At 37.6% G+C, this 17,065-nt stretch overlaps 1 protein-coding gene across 1 annotated transcript in view; it reads left to right on the top strand.

The window, feature by feature from the left end:
• The window catches only part of DNAH7 (dynein axonemal heavy chain 7), a 257,234-nt gene that overhangs the window by 137,328 nt on the left and 102,841 nt on the right, over nt 1-17,065 (top strand). Inside the window, exons 32-40 of the mRNA XM_068967281.1 lie at nt 1,944-2,126; nt 2,488-2,664; nt 3,156-3,287; nt 4,804-5,028; nt 8,913-9,110; nt 11,573-11,728; nt 12,465-12,633; nt 14,911-15,037; nt 16,252-16,471. Coding sequence (XP_068823382.1) covers nt 1,944-2,126; nt 2,488-2,664; nt 3,156-3,287; nt 4,804-5,028; nt 8,913-9,110; nt 11,573-11,728; nt 12,465-12,633; nt 14,911-15,037; nt 16,252-16,471 — 1,587 coding nt within the window. The remainder of the gene's footprint in view (nt 1-1,943; nt 2,127-2,487; nt 2,665-3,155; nt 3,288-4,803; nt 5,029-8,912; nt 9,111-11,572; nt 11,729-12,464; nt 12,634-14,910; nt 15,038-16,251; nt 16,472-17,065) is intronic.

Raw genomic sequence — 17,065 nt, 5'->3', positions numbered from 1 at the left:
GAAAGGGCACGAGGAAAGCAGGCTGAGGAGAGCATTTCTGGCGCTCATTTTCCAGGCTAGGTGACCCAGCAAGGAGAGCATCTGAATAACAGGAGCCTTTTGATCCATCAGTAACATTCTTTGCCCTGCTGCTCAGCTGGCTGTCACTGTCACACCTACTAATTGTTAGATAGACTCCAGGGCTGAAAGCGCAAATGGCAGACCAACTCCAGAACTTCCCTCTACTGTGCTGGGAGAGCATGAGCTGTCTGTGGGAGGAAAACGCGAGGGATGTGCCAGCTGCTGACCTCTGGGAAGGGGAGTGGGAGCTTGCCCCTTCCTGGCGTACCCTGCTGAGGGGCTGCTGCCCACTCTAAGAAAGGCCACAGACCAATAAATGTTACCTTGGTTGTTGTGTTAGCAGTCTCTCCATGGACTATGATCAGATAGAGACAGCTTGTTAAGGCTAGTCCTACAGGAAAAGGGGCCTAAGCTAGAGACATTTAATTGTTTTGTTAAATCTTATACACACACACACACACACACACACACACACACACACACACACACACACACACACACACACACACACACATATATATATGTTAACCTTTATTCTGACTACCATACATCCTAAATTTGGTGCTGTCTACTCATTTAAGGACAAGGCAGTCATGAGTCAGTGTAATGACAGAAAAACGTTAAATCGCAGCTATACTTTTATTTTCCTGAAGGACCTTGAGCCATGAATAGCGTGAGGATCAGCTCTCACAGGGCAGAGATCTTGCGCAGTGTCAGGAGGTACAGGTGGGGCACACAGAGATCTGGGGCCACTGATGAAACTTCTCAGATCCTTTCTTGTCGCAGTAAATGTGCTCCAGCCCAGATTAATGTGTGAAGCCTCTAGATAATGTGTACTATCGCATGGCTTATACAGAAATAATCATGAGATACCTCTCATTTTATACTTAGCTACATAGTATGTGTTATATTTTCCAGGAAGCTGCATCCCATAAATATTAGCCTCAGGAAGGTCAAGTAGCTGTCCCCAAGTCACACAGCTGGGAAATAGTAAAGCCAGATTAGAAGTGAGGACTCCCAGTTGTTGCAGGGCCCACCTGCTTACCGTCAGCGGAGTGTTTCTCAGAGTGGACCCTAACAGGCTTAAGAACCCAACAGCAGGAGGAAAAGTTGATCTGAAGGTTTTCTCTCCAAGACAACGCACTCTTCCATGCTTCCAGAGCTAGCTTCTGAGTGTGGCTATGGGCGACTTGAGTCCAGACAGACCCACTGTCTCGTGGATTAATGCTTTTGATCACAGGATGGAGAAGTTGTTGAGGTGGATTCAAATCCCTCACTACTTCAACTCAAGTGTGCATTTGCTGAAGGTGAACCCAAGGCATCATCTGTGTCCACAGGATGGCTTCTTCATCAGGGTCTGGAAAAGAGAATCAGTTTTTCTCACTGTGGGACTGTGAACATTATATTGATATTAATGCCAGATATTATATGACCACAACACAGTTCAGCCCAAGAAGGATGAGTATGTGGGTGAATTCATTCAGGGGAGGGAACAGAAAATTTGACCTAACACACAAGAATAATTGATCTGTAGGAATACTAAATAGAATGTCTATATAGTCAGACAGTCTGAATTAAAATTATTTTCCCTGGCAGTTGCATTTTTTTCACTTTTCTAAAATATGTTGTATATGGTTTCAGAGACATTGGAAAAGACAAAATCTTAAGATGTTAAAATTTGTCTCATCCATGGCGCATATTAGGCTTCTTTAGTGAATATGTATGTATATTCACACAAATATGCACTCTATTCCAAAGGTGGCTTTACATTTTGATGGTGAAATTAGTTTTAGGAGACACGCTTTAAAATTGTAAAATAACATGAATGAACTCTTTCCTTCCATAACCATTTTTGCCCTTTATTCACCATCTGCATGAACCAGACACCAGATAGGAAATGGTTAATTTTTGATGGGCCAGTAGATGCAGTATGGATTGAGAATATGAACACTGTGCTGGATGATAACAAAAAGCTATGTCTGACGAGTGGCGAGATTATCCAAATGTCACCACAGATGAATCTTATTTTTGAGCCGATGGATTTAGAAGTTGCTTCTCCTGCCACTGTAAGTTCTCAATTTTCACATCTGCTAATAAATTTGAAATGTTATAAGTGTGTTTATTGCTTAGTAATTTTGACTCTAGCCGAAAAAAAGTATTTACAGAATTCATTCTAACAGCCATCTGTGATTCTCCAAGGGCAGACATGTCTGTTGACATACCTTGACAATGATAAGAGTCAGGGATATTTCCCTCTTTGTCTAGGACCATTTGGTAAAGTCATACATGAAAATTTAGATGAGGAAATTGTATAAAAGTATGCCTTTTTCCTCCACAAGTTTCCTGAAAACTGTAAGAAACAGATGTACTGAGTCATCCTTCTTTTATAAGCAGTACCTTGGTGGTAAACAGTGATTGTTTTTCCAGGTTTCCAGATGTGGGATGATATACATGGAGCCTCATATGCTAGGCTGGAGACCACTAATGTTGTCTTGGATAAATCTTTTACCTGCTACAATTACTGTTATTCAGAAGGAATTTATAATAGGCTTATTTGACAGAATGGTTCCTGTTTCTGTTGAATTTATTAGGAAACATACAAAGGTAAGAGGGATGAAAGTTTTAAGATTTAAAAAATAAATGGAAAATCCAAATTAGCCATATATATACATTTTAATGTCTACTTTATTGTCAACTACCAGATATTAAAATAATTTCCTAATTAGTTTGATTAAAAACTCTTATTAAAGCTTAAAATTTTTCATTAATATAGTTCTCCAAAAAAGTTTTTTAAACAAAGCATCTTATGGTTTGAGAAAATGTATGGATGATAATCTTTTCCCTTAAAAAAACAAACTTGAAGTCCCACCTAATCACATCTAGGTGAAAATATTCTAAAAGGTGATCTCTCATTTCTGATGAACTATTACTTTAAAAATAGTTTCCCTCTTATAAAACTAGAATTATAATACTAACACCTTTTTGTAGATGTTTTGGCTGTTATAACTAAATGAGTTCAATAAAAATTAGTTGATACTGTTTAAATTAGTGCCTCATTTAAACTGCTTCATAGACTTTTTTCTCTGATTTTTCAGGAATTATCTCCTACTTCAGATACAAACTTAGTCCGATCCCTAATGAATCTGATAGACTGTTTTATGAGTGACTTTGCTGATGAAGTCAAAGTAAGAGAGAGACATGATCGAGAAACTTACTCTTTACTTGAGGTAAGTCCATGTACTCTTTACATGAGGTAAGTCTTTGAATCTTGCAATAGAAAAGGATTTATTGCTTTCCCCAGTAAATTTTCCTAATTAATTAACCTCATTTTTCCTGGAACTGGAGGCTGGATAATGGGTGGAAGCTGAACAGTGAGAAAGAATCAGGTCCCAAATACCAGGTGCTGATAGGAAAACTCCTTGCCTGGTGTTGTATTGAGTCATGAAGTTTGGGTGGAGCCAATGACCCCCACAGATCTGCTACTGATACCCTGAATCATTTGGCACAGTCTCAAAGATGATGGCAGCTCTGTTGGTAAAGAATCTGCCTGCAGTGCAAGACCTGAATGCAATCCCTGGGTTGGGAAGATTCCTTGGAGGAGGGAATGGCAACCCACTCTAGTATTCCTGCCTGGAGAATATCCATGGACAGAGAAGCCTGGTGGGTTGCAATCCATGGGGTCACAGTCAGACAAGACTGAGCAACTGAGCACAGCACACAGCAAAGATGATCAGTCCCCAAAATGTCAATGACCGTTTGACAACAAGATTCACTTCCCCCTTCAACCTCCAAATTATAATTTATTTTTTTCTTCCCTAATGTTTCTCCTTTTTCATGAGATATAAATATTTAAAATATATGTGTGTATATAAATATTTAGAATTAAGAAAGCAAGAAGATATATAATCTATAAATGTTTTAAATATAGGAATAAAATTATCAACAGACCTTGAATCTTCTTTAATAAAAAGTTACATATGGCTAATAGTAGCACTTTTAATGTAGTCAGTGTTACTTTTCTGCTTTTTTTATGAAATGCATTTTAAATTTCATTTAAAATAGTTTTCAAAAAGAGTCTGAATAATCTAGGTGTAGATGAATGGTGTCAAGCTAGAGTTCACAACTTTTATGAGTATAGTCAGAACTGTTTTAGCTTTGGCATGGAAAAGGAGATTTGATTTTGAAACAAACAAACAGACCCTCTTATTTGAGTGGTGTCTTGTTCTGTTCCCTCTGCCTGAGTCATAAGAAAGCTTGCAGGACTTTGGTTCTAATGATACAGTCAATGCTTGGATAATTATTACAACAGGTAAATGAAAGTGTACGAATTTGTTTTACTTTACAAAACATTGTATCAAAATTTAATAAACATATATTGAGTTGATTATTCTTTGTTAAAATATGCTTTTACTTAAATAAAAAGTTATCTCAATGTTCTTTTTAATATCAAAGTTCAGCTGTATACTTGAATTAGCACCTGATTTATCAGACTAATCATTCTAAGTTTTTACTATGCCTAGAATTTATGCTTTGCATTATATTGTCTTCTCTGATAGTAAGATTTTATGACATGTAACTTAATAGAAAAAACTAATTATTACAAAATCCTGAGATTACCTACTACCATATATCAATTTATTCATTTCCATTCAAAGATATTAATCTGGGTGATCTGGTTTAAGCTTCAAGGATGGATTAAAGTTATTCTTTAATGCATTCTATCTTCTCATCTCTCCAAATCAGGGCATTTTTCTGTTTTCTTTGATCTGGTCTGTCGGTGCTTCTTGTAAAGATGATGATCGGTTGAAATTTAGTAAGATTCTTCGAGAACTAATGGAAGGCCCAATTTCAGATATAACTCGAAATAGATTTAAATTACTGAGTGGAACTGAACAAACATCTTCAAAACGACTAACTGTTCCATTCCCTGAAAAAGGAACAATTTATGATTATCGGTTTATCACTGAGGTAAGAGTTTTGAAGCAAGATCTGCACCTGTCAATCAGGCAGGGTTTCCCTGGGACACACATAGCACAAATTGGCTCTGTGGCCACCTTGTCACCACTGTCTACCTAAAAGACAGCATGGAGTAGAAGATGGTATGCTGGATGTGAAGTCAGGCACATCTGGGTCTGGCTTCTTTCTGTATAGCCTTGGACTGGTTTTTAATCTCCCCAAGGCTTGTTTTTCTCATTGATAAAATGGGGTAAATAAAAGTGCTGATTGGTCCGGCTGTGCCATTACATACAATCATACATTAGGACATCCAGTCTAGCAGCAGATGAGTACTGCTCAAGGACACACCTCTGGGAGGTTCATGGTGCAGGTTAGCGCCTCACGGGCTGAGTTCCTGCAGGACCGCAGATGGGTTGTTAGGAATTCAGCACTTCCCAAACAGAATGGACAATATACTCTGGGTGGTGTGTGTTCACTTGTTTGTTTTTGTGTAACAGCTCCCATAAGTACAGTAATTGAGGGCAAAGTTTAGGCATACGTGTTATTTAAATATGGGCTTCCCGGGTGGCATTAGTGGTAATACCCGCCAGTAAAGGACCCGCCTGCCAATGTGAATTCTTCCCTCCTGGGTTGGGAAGATCCCCTGTAGGAGGGCATGGTAGGCCACTCCAGTATTCTTTCCTGGAGAAATTCATGGACAGAAGAGCCTGCTGGGCTACAGTTCATAAGGTTGCAGAGTCAGACACGACTGAAGTGACTTAGCATGCATGCGTTATTTAAATATACGCAGCTTTTAGTGAAATTGGGATCACTCTATATCCTCACTGGGCAGTTTCATATCCTTCTTCCCTTAATAAAGGGAACAACTCTATCTCACTGATGCTGCTTTAATAAAGCTTATTTTTCTAAAACTCCCTATATTCTACCATGTCAGTGGACCGTGATCAATTCAGTTTCCTAATCTTGCACACGGAAGTGTTTTTGTTGTTTTAGTTTTGGTGCTTTGGTGAGTATTCTTGTATGCAAGTCATTGTTTACATATCTGATTGTTTCTTTAAGATAGGTTCATCAAATGGGAATTAGCGTATCAATTAAAAAATTTTTACAATTCTTGAGAATCATATTGCTGAACTCACCTCAGAAGACACTCTTCACCCTGACAACTGCAAGATACCTTTTTATCTTTGCTAATTTTATGATATCCTAAATTTTCAGAGCACTTTGCAGTTTATTAAGTTTTCCCACAATCACTTTTATTTTATTTCCCAGTGAAATGGAAAGATAGGATTATTTTCCAGATTTTACCATTGAGGGAATTGAGACTCAGAGATATTTTGTGGTTTTCCCAGAATTGCACAGTCTCTAAATGACTATCTGTTCCAGGTTTTCTGATTCTTAATTTTTCCTTCCCTATAAGGTGGCAAAAGATTCATGTTAGAAAGATTATTAAGAATATCAAAGGAGCATTGTTTCTTCATCAGTTTTAGAAAGTTCTAGTGATTTCTTTGAAATACTGTTTTTAGAGTAATGCAAATTTAGCCTCCTTATATTTTCTACTCTGTGCTCAACACATCCAAATGATACAAAAATGAATAAAAGACAGTACTGTCTTGTGTGAGTTCCTGAATTCTTCAGGAGAATGTCATGTGTCAGTTCAGTTCAGTTGCTCAGTCATGTCTGACTCTTTGCGACCCCCTGAACTGCAGTACGCCAGGCCTCCCTGTCCCTCACCAACTCCTGGAGTTCACACAAACCCATGTCCATCCAGTCAGTGATGCCATCCAACCATCTCATCCTCTGTTGTCCCCTTCTCCTCCTGCCCTCAATCTTTCCCAGCCTCAGGGTCTTTTCAAATGAGTCAGCTCTTCACATCAGATGGCCAAAGTATTGGAGTTTCAGCTTCAACATCAGTCCTTCCAATGAACACCCGGGACTGATCTTGTTTAGGTTGGACTGGTTGGATCTCCTTTCAGTCCAAGGGACTCAAGAATCTTCTCCAACACCACAGTTCAAAAGCATCAACTCTTCAGCACTCATAGTCCAACTCTCACATCCATACATGACCACTGGAAAAACCATAGCCTTGACTAGACAGACCTTTGTTGACAAAGTAATGTCTCTGCTTTTGAATATGCTATCTAGGTTGGTCATAAATTTCCTTCCAAGGAGTAAGCGTCTTTTAATTTCATGGCTGCAATCACCATCTGCAGTGATTTTGGAGCCCAGAAACATAAAGTCAGCCACTGTTTCCCTATCTGTTTGCCATGAAGTGATGGGACTGGATGCCATGATCTTAGTTTTCTGAATGTTGAGCTTTAAGCCAACTTTTTCACTCACCGCTTTCACTTTCATCAAGAGGCTCTTTAGTTCTTTTTCACTTTCTGCCATAAGGGTGGTGTCATCTGCACATCTGAGGTTTTTGATATTTCTCCTGAAAATCTTGATTCCAGCTTGTGCTTCCTCCAGCCCAGCATTTCTCATGATGTACTCTGCATATAAGTTAAATAAGCAGGGTGACAATACACAGCCTTGGTGTACTACTTTTTCTATTTGGAACCAGTCTGTTGTTCCATGTCCAGTTCTAGCTGTTGCTTCCTGACCTGCATACAGGTTTCTCAAGAGGCAGGTCAGTTGTTCTGGTATTCCCATCTCTTTCAGTATTTTCCCCAGTTTATTGTGATCCACACAGTCAAAGGCTTTGGCATAGTCAATAAAGCAGAAATAAATGTTTGTCTTGAACTCTCTTGCTTTTTTGATGATCCATACACTAGGACAAAAGAGTTCCATATGTCAAGGTCCAGGGACCTGGGGCATTTTTGGAAACAGTAGACTCATCAGTGAGGCTGGGTTGTGGGATACTGGAAGATGTGAAGGAAGATGGGTCTGGATTTTAATATACTTTGAATGACCACAAGCTTATACTGGATTTTCTAGGAGGGCAGTGGTGGTTTTCTAAGGAGAGTTAACATACTTTTGAAATTTTTGTTATAGACGCTGCCTTAGCAAATGAAAACTTTAGTTCACAAAGCTAATAGGATGCAAAGATACAGTGTAATGTTACCTCATAATAATAATAATCTCATATTAAGAAATCTTGTCTGTTCTGGATATCTCTTACACATCAACACTAATAATTTAGCTAATAATATTGAGACATACACTTAAAAATGGTTGAAGGTAAATTTTAGGTGTTTTTTTTCCTTACTACAATTAAAAAAGGAGACATACTACTATAAATAAAATAGATAACTAATAAGGACCTATATATAGCACCAGAAACTTTACTTAGTACTCTAATGATGTGTATGGAAAAATAATCTAAAAAAGAGTGGATATATGTATATGTATAAGTGATTCAGTTTGCTGTACAGCAGATACACAACAGTGTAAATCATCTATACTCCCATAAAATTTTTTTAAAAGAGAAAGAAATCTTGCTTGAAATAATAAGCTGATGTTGCAAGTACCATTATAAAAGTCAAACAAATGCAGCTGATGATCTGTGTAGAAAAATACTATGTATTGGTTACGTTTATTGAATAATATTCTTTACTCTTTAACACATTGATTAGATCAGTTTTCTCAATGCTATTAAAGAATCTAATATTTGGCAAAAGTAACTGATCTTTGTGTTGATATAATCAGTGGTTCCAGGACATCAAATTATTACATCATTGCCATTTCATTTTTATCCATACACAACCCCAGTATCTCTTTAATTTAACACAAAATTTAAAAACTTAGAGTGAAGAGTTTTAAAGGATAAAAACAAATGTATACATATCAAGGATTGTTGGTCTTGATCTTTCGTCTCTTCTGCATTGATGCAGAAGTACAGAGCTTCTGAATGTATTTTAAAACATGACATTCACTATTTGGTTATTTGTTGTAAACAGGGAATAGGAAAATGGGAACCATGGGTAAAGAAGTTAGCTGAAGCTCCTCCAATTCCTAAGGATGTGATGTTTAATGAAATCATTGTGCCAACTCTGGACACAATTCGATACTCTGCACTAATGGAATTGTTGACCACCCATCAAAAGCCTTCAATATTTGTAGGACCAACAGGAACGGGAAAGAGTGTTTACATTATTGTAAGTATTGTAGAAATATAGATATTAAAATGTGCATAATAATCCAAAGAATATTATTTCTTAAATGACCTGAACTGGTAGGCAGTGTTTTTAAAATAGTTATGTATTTCTACATTTCTATGTTGCAACCATAGAGAATTTTTGAGTAATTATCAAATTATCAAAATTACCAAAACGTCTCTTTCCAAAGAGGATTTATCTTTGAAAATTGATTAAAGATATGCTACTTTATATCACTAAATTATTGTCCATTTAAAAGGTATTTTAATGAAAATAGCTTATATAGGACAAAGAATTTTATCTGCCTTAAAAAAAACAGTGTTTTGGTTGATATTTAATTTTCTAAATGATTGAATATGTGAACATTACTGTGTGGTAATAAGACTGATTTTCTTTAATAATTTCTGGGATCATACCCACTGTGTGTTAAGAAAATGTTAGCTGTTATAAAAGATATGCCCCAAATCTCAGTAGCTTTATGAAACCTGAGTTCTCTTGTGTTTAAGGGGTCATACTAATCGAAGACCAGTTCTTGCCTCTACTTTCAGATTTCTGAAAGCAGAAGGCTGGCTGGAACTAAGAGTGAATAGCACCTCCAGCCTTTGGCATGGCAAATAAGTGCAAGTTTCTCCCGGGTCAGTTGGACAATGTAAAATGTAAGTGAACCTGATCATTCCTGGGACTCCATTCCATATAACTGCCCACAGCAGGGAGGGAATGCCACTACTCCTCTTCAGTCAGCAAACTGTGCAATGTGAATGTTCCTTTGGAGTATCTAAGGAACCTTCCCATCTGCTCTTCTCAGAGAGCAGGCGTTTGGAAGCTGCCCTGGAAGCAGGCAAGATAGCCTTAATCAGGAGGAATCACAATGACCCCAACGAATAGGACTTTTGCCTTCTCCCTCCAGCTGTGCTCACTACCCAACTGTGGGATAGGAAGAAGACAGAGGCAGGTGGAGAAGAGGGGAGGACCTGTTGGTGGCCCCTCCCCCGTTGCAGGTTCCCAGTCGATTCTCTTTTCCCCAGTTGTGGTAGTATTTGTTTATAGTTCTTTATCGATTCTATGTTTAATACAGCCCCCCCCCCTTTGGGTTATGTAGTCAAATAATTGTTCTGGTGTTATTTGTTGAATAATTTCTTCCCCAAGAGATTGAAACATCGCTTTTATTGTACTAAATGCTGTATGTTTCAGGGAATATCCAAGAGTGGGGAGGGAAGAAGTTTAGACTGAGATTTTAAATCAAGGTGTTGAGTTGGACTGAATTTTTTAAAAAGTGTACAGAAAGCTAAAGGATTTATCTAAGATACTATCAAGAATTAGGAAATGAAGACATGATTCAAGGAGGTGGGTGGTAAAAATAAAGCCTTCTGTCATTTGTACTCCCATCAAATGGCAGTCCAGCTAATAAACTGCCCAGGCCAAAAAAAAAATTACTTTTCACAACATTGGAAACATACTTCGCATATTATTTTGTAATCTGCTTTTTTTCTTCTTAATGTACTGTAAATACTTTCCTATTTTATTATTCTTCTACAAGATGATTTGTAGAACACAACATCTTGGTTAAGAATCATTGTAATTATACCTTCTTTCCAGTTAATTCCATTTTGAAAGTACAAATTATATTATGTAAGCTTCCTAACTTAAAGTCAGATAACTTGTAGAAAGATAATAAGCTGTATTACAGAGAACTTTGATCTGCAGAGAGACAAGTGGCAGTCTAAGTTATTGTCTCATTTCTGAGACCTTAAGCCAAGTTTCTTAAGCTCTGAGTCCCTATGATTTTATGATGAGTAGGAGTGTGTACTGGAGAAGGAACTGGCACCCCACTCCAGTACTCTTGCCTGGAAAATCCCATGAACGGAGGAGCCTGGTAGGCTGCAATCCATGGGGTTGCTAACAGTTGGACATGACTCAGTGACTTCACTTTCACTTTTCAGTCATGCATTGGAGAAGGCAATGGCAACCCACTCCAGTACTCTTGCCTGGAAAATCCCATGGACGGAGGAGCGTGGAAGGCTGCAGTCCATGGGATCGCTAAGAGTTGGACACGACTGAGCAACTTCACTTTCACTTTTCACTTTCATGCATTGGAGAAGGAAATGGCAACCCACTCCAGTGTTCTTGCCTGGAGAATCCCAGGGACGGGGGAGCCTGGTGGGCTGCCGTCTATGGGGTCGCACAGAGTCGGACACAACTGAAGCGACTTAGCAGTAGCAGCAGCAGGAGTGTGTACTCTGCATGGTGTTTTTGGAAATCAGAAAAGCCATGTGCCCAGGGCCTGGACAGATAGAGACATTCCATTGACTTGGTAACTGTTATGTCTATTGATTCCGTCTCTTTTCACATTATGAAACTTGAAGATTAAATTTGAGTACATCAACAGTGATGCTTAGTGGTTATTTTCAAGTGTCGAAACATAATGGCAACTATGGCTTATCTTATTTCTTGCTATTATACAGAATTTTCTTTTAAATCAACTTAATAAAGATATCTACAAGCCTCTGCTGATTAACTTCTCAGCACAAACTACAGCAGCTCAAACGCAAAATATTATCATGTCAAAACTGGACAAAAGAAGAAAGGGAGTTTTTGGTCCTCCTTTGGGCAAGAAAATGGTAATTGCTCTCTGTTTCTATACATATAATACAGCACTGTTACTATTCTTGGGCATTGTTACATTCAGAAAGGAAACCAGATAAACTAGAACTTGACATCTTTTTGTAGTACAGTTTTTATTAATGTATCACAAATGTTGGTTAAGGAGTCTTCTTAAAAGTGTTTTTATATTGTATGTGCATTTGGCAACTTGACATTAAAAACAAGCAGTTGCCTTTTGAATTCAAAGTAGAATATTCACCTGGGAAATTATCTTCCTTCCTAATTCTCTCATTAACATTTTTACTCAGCAGAGTCTTTGCTGCTTGCTCTCTAGGCCTTTAAATAACCAAGCTCTCAATTAACTTTTCTGTGTTCCTCTGCCAAGAATACCCTTCTCAGCCTCACTCTTATCAGTCAGAGTTTATAATCATTTGAAGATCACACCTTTCTCATTTATTTTAATTTATTGAAGTTGTACAAGGAAAAAAGAGAAAGCATATTGAGAAACAAGTTATATGAGAGGATTAATAAGTTCTATACTGTTAAGTATAAAGGTGAGTAATAAGACTGTCTCCCTGTTCCTTGGTAACATGGATGCTAAGAGATAGTCCTGATGTGCAAAGAAATCATCATTTCTCACTTATGTACTTCGCAAAAAGGTAATCTTATTCTTTGCCTGAACATTGTTTGCACCATAGGGCACTATATTAAGATGCTAATGTTTTCTAATACCTTTTCTCCTTTCATTCTCAGGTTGTCTTTGTAGATGATGTCAATATGCCTGCTCGAGAGGTGTATGGGGCCCAGCCTCCCATCGAGTTACTTAGACAGTGGTTAGATCACTGGAATTGGTATGACCTAAAAGACTGTTCTATGATTAAACTAGTGGACATTCAAATTATGTGTGCTATGGGACCTCCAGGTATGTTTTCAGAGTTTGTGATCACTCTGGCTATGTATAAAGAGCAGGAGAAAGAGAAATCCTGGCAGACAACCTGAGTTACAGTGTTTCTATATTTTCTATGTCTCTTTGTTTGTTGTAACCTAACAGAGTGACCGCATTGATCAACACCGCACAGTGGATTGCCTTCTTTGTGGTCTGTGTTGTGTGCTGTGTTTAGTTGCTCAGTTGTGTCCGAATCTTTGCTGTCCACTGGACTGTAGCCTGCAGGCTCCTGTGTCCCTCGAGTTATTCAGGGAAGAACACTGAAGTGGGTTGTCCTTTCCTTCTCCTGACCCAGGGATCGAACTCATGTCTCCTGCATTGCGGGCAGATTCTTTACCTGCTGAGCCATCAGAGAAGGCCTTTTTGGGGTGATTCTCCCCAAATCATACAGCTCTCCCAAATCCTTTTTCTTCCATGTTATCTTCCATGTTTGCTCCCCATTTCCTCTTCCTGCATTTTGAGGTCTCAGATCCCCTGAGAACCCAGATTCCCCTGCAGAAGCTCATTTTCTTCTGTTTCATTCCTTAAAGTTTCAGCTGTATGAAACATCCCTGCTTTCTCCTATCCCAATCACTTCCCATTTTAGTGAGTCTCGGGATTTAGACGAACTGTTGAGGTAAATTTAAGTAGGAAATGATGAAAAGAATGAAATATTAGATATTCTTCATACTTTTCAAGGGAAGTTTATAAACTCAGCGATCTTTCTGTAGGAAAAATTTTTCTTTTATTTTAGAATATCTGAAATAGCTTGATTTAACTAATCAGACATCTTTAACTGTTCTTTTCCTGAACTCAAGCTGTTGCTCTATACTTTTAATAACTTCCTTATTTCAATGTGCCATGTCTTAGGGAATTTTGCCACTATTTGCTTCTGAACCCTTGACCTTTATCTGACCTGTAATGGAGACAGTTTGCTCTGAGTCAGTAATTGCTCTCAGCACCCTCTCGGGGCCACTTTGAATGCTATTTCCCCCTTCTTTTTTTTTTTCTAATTCTATTACTCCTGGGTCCCAGACTTCAGTTCTGCTTTGCCTCTTCCCATCCCCCAGCAGTCATTTGTAGTAAGTGTCTACTTTCCCTGCCTCTTCGGGGACTGGACAGGGGAGCAGACTGAATCCATGAGATACCTTTTCCTCTTGGACCTCATTTTCTAAGCAAAGACCACCATTTCTGAGTGTTCTCTGGGAGGAAAGGTTGAAGACACAGCTGGGTATATGATCTTACACCTTTCCTTCTGTAGCCCTTTCTCCATCTCCTTAAACTTGCCCAGGTAAATCAGTGTTTATTATGAGCTTCTAAATACATAGCAATACCTAACTGTTTTGATCTATAATTATAGACTACTAGTTATATGCTTTCACACATTGTTTATGTTTTTAGAATCAGCACAGTATAATGCAGTGATAAAAGCAAAGTACAGATTTACTTGGTTTAAAACAAACGTAAAACCTGAACCTATAGGTTTTTAAGCAAAGTATATATTAAAGATATTACGCATTTTTAAAACCACTCTTTACTGGAGATTTCATGATAGAATCCCTTTAAAGAGACAGTGCATTTTATTGATACATATGAGGATGATAATATAAACCAATTTTATAATATGGTGTTACATTCTAAATCTGTTTTTAAAATTTCATATTTGAGATTGTAATAATTATTTTGTGAAAATGAGATATTCCTCCAATTTTTAAAATTGAAAGCAGCCAGTGAAGTGGCCATGTGAACCACAAAGACTAGTCTTAGGGAAATGTATTTCAAGATGTGAGGGAAGAACAAGGCTGTATGTCAAGGTCATGCTGAATTTCAGCCATGTGAAAACGACCTTAAAGTGTGGTCAATCAGAACCATCAGGATTATATTAACATTGCATACAATGTTATATTAATATTATATAGTATTGTCCTAATATTGTATTGTAATGAGAATGTTTGATAGTTTATTGGTTTGGGCTGTGTATGAATCATGGAGAAAGTGGACACTGGGTCTTTCTGTCTGCTTGGATTTCCTTTGGTAAATAGACCTGACCAAGATTATATCTGATTGAACTTATACAGATCATTTTCAACTAGAAAACAATACTTTGAGGTTGAGAAAAAGACTGTTTGAAGATCAAGGTTATCCAAATAATCGATTACTTCTCTCTGTGTGCCATTTGTCCATCTTTCATGCTGTTTTATGCTGTAAAGTGTAGAGAAAATACTCTGTTATATACGAGTAGCATTGTTAAGGATTGTCCTTTTTGATATTTAGGTGGTGGTCGAAATCCAGTAACTCCTCGATACATGCGGCATTTTAATATTATAACAATCAATGAGTTTAGTGATAAATCTATGTTTACAATATTTTCTAGAATCTTAACCTGGCATTTAAAAACCTGGTAAGTAATTGCAAGTGTGTTTGTTTTTTCCTTAGTGGGTATAAAATCTTTGGGGAACATGTCAGTATAAGTAGTGCTTCTCAAACTTCCACAAAAGCACCTCTAGACAAGGAAGAAGGTAACAGACAGCAGTTTCTTCCCTCTGCTCCCATCTCCAGGAATGGGAACAGAACACAAAAAGCCTGCAGGATCTCTCTCTTTTTCCTTTATTTGTCTGATGTCTTAGATTTTAACCTAAAAATTCATACACATTTTGCATCCTGTTGTGTAATATGTCCATGCTGGAACAGTCAATATTTTAAATTTTTGCCATGTAGTTCAGTTAATGCTGGAAAGATTGCCAGGTTTATCCTGTGACTTTGACACCCTCTAGTAAAACTCATGAGTCCCCAGGGGTGTCCATGTCCAGGTTTGAGTATAGCCTTGGAGCCTGTGCCCTGGGTAAATGTTGCTCCCTAGATCTGGACACTCAGCACTTCTCCACAAGATTCTTGGATGTAGAGAGCCAAGTGGCCCTGAGCAGTACAAGTCTTGGCTCCCTGATGTGGACACCATTCTCAGGAAATTGTCATTCCTTGTCTTATGCAATGGTGATGGAGGGGAAAGCTGACTGCTCATCAAGCCAGAAGTGAAATAAAGCCAATTTTTTCAAATGGATATTCTCTCCCCAGGTTCTTTCTACCTTAATCATTCCTTTGCCCTTTAAAAGAAATCTTGGTTCACTATTTCACTTTGTTTTAACTCTCTTTTTTCTTTTTCCCCTTTCCCTACTTTTTTCTGATTTTTTTTCTCCCTTCCCTTTTTCTGAAACTACCCATTTCACCAGTGTTCTTCAAGGATCCTATCTATATGCAGCTAAGAATGCCAGGTAGTAGAAGAGGTTAGGAAGCATCATCTAGTAGATCCTGGGTTTGAGTTACATAATATGGGTTCCTTGGCTGGCTCTTCTGCCCATTTATTTAAGCAGTTTTAAGCTCATTAAACTGGTCCTGCTTACTCATGGAGTTCCTGTGAACATAAAATAATGAATGGAAAGTAGCTTTAAAAGAAGTAAAAATTCTATTATTATTATTAAACAAGAAGTGGTAATTTTATAAACTAAATCAATTGATTTAATATAAGAAACTTTCATATTAGTTGTACTAAATATCACTATGTATCATAATTCTGTGTTTGCTAATATTTTCTTTATTTTCACTTAAAAAAATTTTCAGTTATAAATTTCCAGATGACTTTCTAGATTTGACAACACAAATTGTAAATGGTACAATGACTCTGTATAAAGAAGCAATGAAGAATCTCTTGCCTACTCCAGCTAAATCTCACTACCTGTTCAACCTCCGAGATTTCTCCCGTGTCATTCAGGGTGTATGTTTGTCAAGACCAGAAACAGCAGAGACCAAAGAAGTGATTAAACGTCTTTGGGTTCATGAGGTAAATCTCTGTGCTACTAAAACATGATTATGCAAGAAACAAAGATTTTATCATGCCAAAAACTGGGTGAAGAAATATCCAGCAATTGTTGAAATGCATTCCACTGTTTGGCATTATGAAGGTCAATGGTCAGGATAATTTTTAAAAATACTTCACACTAGCATATTCTATGACACTTAAGAAGCTTTATCTCTGATTTTCAGGACTTTCTATTGATTTATAGACTGTTTCAAAAGAGCTATCATTTTAAATCTCCTTTAAGTGACTTTAATCCTTTCAGTTTGACTTCAAATAATTTTGAGATGGAAATACTTTTGTTTTTTTGTTAGTTCATGAGTGTTAGCAGACTTATTCATAATAGCCAAAAAGTGGAAACAATTCAAATATACATTGGCTGATGAACAGACAAACGAATGTGGGCTCTGTGTGTGTGTGTGTGTGTGTGTGTGTATACATACACACAATGGAGCTCTTCTCAGCCCTAAAAAGAAATAAGGATATATGTTACAACATGAACAAAACTAGAAAACATTACACTAAGTGAAAGAAGCGAGACACAAAAGGCCAAATTCAATATATTATTTTTCCATTTAT

Source organism: Capricornis sumatraensis, chromosome 3, assembly GCF_032405125.1.
Source record: "Capricornis sumatraensis isolate serow.1 chromosome 3, serow.2, whole genome shotgun sequence".
Classification (NCBI taxonomy): domain Eukaryota; kingdom Metazoa; phylum Chordata; class Mammalia; order Artiodactyla; family Bovidae; genus Capricornis; species Capricornis sumatraensis.
Note: the sequence above shows the minus strand (reverse complement) of the source record. Positions and strands in the feature narration are given on the sequence as shown.